This window comes from Mandrillus leucophaeus, unplaced genomic scaffold, assembly GCF_000951045.1.
Source record: "Mandrillus leucophaeus isolate KB7577 unplaced genomic scaffold, Mleu.le_1.0 Scaffold1339, whole genome shotgun sequence".
Lineage (NCBI taxonomy): Eukaryota > Metazoa > Chordata > Mammalia > Primates > Cercopithecidae > Mandrillus > Mandrillus leucophaeus.
Window position 1 is genome coordinate 117,046 of NW_012101298.1, and position 3,947 is coordinate 120,992.

General features: G+C 41.7%; 1 protein-coding gene across 1 annotated transcript in view; it reads left to right on the top strand.

The window, feature by feature from the left end:
* LOC105534360 (glutamate dehydrogenase 1, mitochondrial-like) overlaps positions 1 to 3,947 on the top strand; it is a 30,938-nt gene that overhangs the window by 23,639 nt on the left and 3,352 nt on the right. Inside the window, 1 exon segment of the mRNA XM_011973069.1 lies at positions 1,674 to 1,765. Within this exon segment, the coding sequence (XP_011828459.1) occupies positions 1,674 to 1,765 (92 nt within the window).

Below are 3,947 nucleotides of genomic sequence, written 5' to 3' on the forward strand. Positions count from 1 at the left end.
ATTACCTTGGGCAATATGGCCATTTTCACAATATTGATTCTTCCTATCTATGAGCATGGAATGTTCTTCCATTTGTTTGGTGTGTAGTTTTCCTTGAAGAGGTCCTTCACATCCCTTGTAAGTTGGATTCCTAGGTATTTTATTCTCTTTGAAGCAATTGTGAATGGCAGTCCACTCATGATTTGGCTCTCTGTTTGTCTGTTATTGGTGTATAAGAATGCTTGTGATTTTTGCACATTGATTTTGTATCTTTGCTGAAGTTGCTTATCAGCTTAAGGAGATTTTGGGCTGAGACGATGGGGTTTTCTAAATATACAATCATGTAATCTGCAAACAGGGACAATCTGACTTCCTCTTTTCCTAATTGAATATGCTTTATTTCTTTCTCTTGCCCAATTGCCCTGACCAGAACTTCCAACACTGTGTTGAATAGGAGTGGTGAGAGAGGGCATCCCTGTCTTGTGCTAGCAAAACTAATCTTTTGAGCCAGCTAAAAAAGGCTGTGAAAAGGTCTACTTAAGAAAACCTTTCCCTTTGGGTAAGAATTGAGTCCCAGAAAAGAAAATAATATTTTGTCTCATGAAACTTAGACCAAAAATGCACAATGTCTTTCTGGATATTAACTCTCCCAGATACTTATATCCAGATTTTTATTCTGTGATGTAATGTTCACAGAATATAATCTACAAGTGAATTTTTTTTTTTTTTTTTTGAGACAGAATCTTGCTTTGTCACCTAGGCTGGAGTACAGGGGCGCAATCTCAGCTTACTGCAGCCTCCGACTCCCAGGTTCAAGCAATTCTCCTGCCTCACCCTCCCAAGTAACTGGGACTATGGGCATATGCTGCCACACCTGGCTGAGTTTTGTATTTTTAGTAGAGATGGGGTTTCACCATGTTGGCCAGGATTGTCTTGATCTCCTGACCTTGTGATCCGCCTGCCTCAGCCTCCCAAAGTGCTGGGATTACAGCCATGAGCCACTGCACCTGGCCAATAATAATAATATTATTATTATACTTTATGTTCTAGGGTACATGTGCACAACATGCAGGTTTGTTACATATGTCTACATGTGCCATGTTGTTGTGCTGCACCCATTAACTCGTCATTTACATTAGGTGTATCTCCTAATGCTATCCCTCCACACAAATAATATTTTTTTAAGTGTGATTTTTAAACCCCACTGCTAATACTCATTTCTGTCTCTGGTTGCTCTTAGTAAAGGCCTGTCTAGTGTCAAGAATTGTTTTTGGGACTCCTGATGAGAATACTTGTTTTTCTTTGACTAGAGTAAGCTCCACAGTTAAGAGTAGAATTTCTCATCAAGCTGAAATAAGACCAAGACCTCCTACTGAGCTTCTCTACTCAGCCCACTGTGAGAATCTGGGTGAAGTGTTCCATCTATTTCCTTTTCTTTTTCCCCCAGCATTTTCTTTTTAATAGAACCAAGGAAAAACCCTGGTAATGGGTGTTATGGAAACAGAGCAGTGACCTAAATCCACATTTATATAGGAAATTGGCGATGTGTTTTATTCCTTCTTGGCTGAGTTTTAAATGATTAACCCTTTTATGTCTTTAAAACTCTGTATAAGTTTTTGGGTTACAGTTATAGTTTGGGACTACTTTTGATTCTACTTTTTTTTTTTTTTTCTGTTAGCAATATCTTGATATAGTGTCTGTTCAAGAGAGTTTAGAAAGAAAATTTGGAAAGCATGGTGGAACTATTCCCATTGTACCCAAGGCAGAGTTCCAAGACAGGATATCGGTGAGTGTGCTCACCCTACAGTTGTACTTTACACATGCTCCCTGCTCTTTCCTTCAGACAGAGCTGGTTAGGCTGATTTCATTTGTAGCATAGTCTTTGTAATTAGCTTGACAGTAAGTACGTGGCATGTGTGTTTTTTACCTTCCCTTTTCATTACATTCTAAAACTGGAGTAAGAATCCTAATGACTACTAATAAGTTTAAAATAAATTTGGTATTTTTCACGCACATGTTAACAGTGAAGGATTATTATGTATTTTAATTATTTTAAGCTTCAGAGAAATAGGAAGAATTGAAAAGTAAGCATTAGATTGAACTATATGAGAGTCCAGGAGTTTGAGACCAACCTGGGGAACATAGTGAGTCCCTGTCTCTACAAAAAGCAAGAAACAACGAAAGAGGCCTGGGCACAGTGGCTCATGCCTGTAATCCCAGCACTTTGGGAGGCCGAGGCAGGCAAATCACGAAGTCAAGAGATCGAGACCATCCTGGCCAACATGGTGAAACCGTGTCTCTACTAAAAATACAAAAATTAGCCGAGTGTGTTGGCACGCACCTGTAGTCCCAGCTACTCAGGGGGCTGAGGCAGGAGAATCCTTGAACCCGGGAGATGGAGGTTGCAGTTAGCCAAGATCGTGCCACTGCACTCTAGCCTGGGCAACAGAGAGACTCTGTCCCCACCTCTCCACAAAAAGAAAAGAAAGGAGGGAGGGAGGGATGGAGGGAGGAAAACTTCTCTACCAGTAAATGATGGAAGACATGAAAAACAAAAGTCCATAGCAGAAAAGCCTGGGGAAAAAACTTAACTTCATTGTTAAAGAAATACAAATTGTAAAAGGGTTTTTTTTAATGTATTAACAAAAACAGTGAATGGATCTTATGTTCACCATGTATGTGGTGAAACAGTTGTACTTTTATTCTAGTGACAGTGCACATTGGTGTAGCATTTTGGAAAATGTGAAATTATTAAAGTGTTCCTGCCCTTTGGTGCTATGATAATCTCCCCTCTGGGAATTTATCCTAAGCAAATAATTCAAAAGACAAGAAACCACTCCATGCACGATGATGTTACTGAAACTATGTGTAGGCCGGGCGCAGTGGCTCACACCTCTAATCCCAGCACTTTGGGAGACCAAGGCGGCTGGATCACCTGAGGTCAGGAGTTTGAGACCAGCCTGGCCAACGTGGTGAAACTCCGCCTCTACTAAAAATACGAAATTATCCGTGCATGGTGGCACGTGTGCCTGTAGTCCCAGCTACTTGGGAGGCCGAGGCAGGAGAATCGCTTGAACCCGGGAGGTGGAGGTTGCAGTGAGCCAAGATTATGCCGCTGCACTCCAGCCTGGGCAACAAGAGCGCAACTCTGTCTCAAAAAAAAATAAAAAAGAAACTATGTGTAGACAGTTTTTAAATTTGGTTTCATTTAAAGTCCAGGGGCAGGGAAATGGCTGAGTTATAATGTGTCTTATATCATCTTAGGAAACATTCAGTCATAGTTTAAGAATATATTACAATGACTAAGTTATATCTTCAAATATTCAGTGATGGAAAATAGTTCTGAGACTATATTGCAACATGGGAAAAAGTTAAAGGTTTTGTTTTAAGGAAAGAAAAAATGCTTTAGCCATTCTAGGTACTAACCATTCCCCTCAGTAAGCCTTCCTTTTTCCTAGAGTGATGTCTTTGTTCTGGTCCTTCTATCTGGAATACACCAGTCCCTTCCCTGCTTAAGTGTCACTGCAGTTCTGTAGCTGTCTCTGAAAGTCTCCTGTGTGCCACTGTTTCATACATGACATCCATCCCGAGTGGCTAGTAGTGCATTGGAAGGGCTTGTGCTGCTACTGCCGCTGCCAGAGGGCTGTTCACACCTCCCTTTGGTCACCCCACTGCCCAGCATACGCCTTGTCAGTTAAAATAAAAGTTTTCTCCAGCTCTTTCCCTCTAGTTTCCCCCTGCCCCTGTTTGGCACTATCAGGACCCACATCATTGACCCTGCCATGTTTCCACTGTCCCTCATCCCCCAGCGCCCTCACTTCCCTTCTTAAATTCCATGCTCCATCATTACAGTCACTCCCCGGTCTTGTTTCCTTCGTCATACTCCCTTGTTAACACCTAAGCCCTGATTAAATCCCAGCAGTCTCTTCCATGCCTCTACCCTGTAGGAGGCCCTGCTGGCAGTTCAC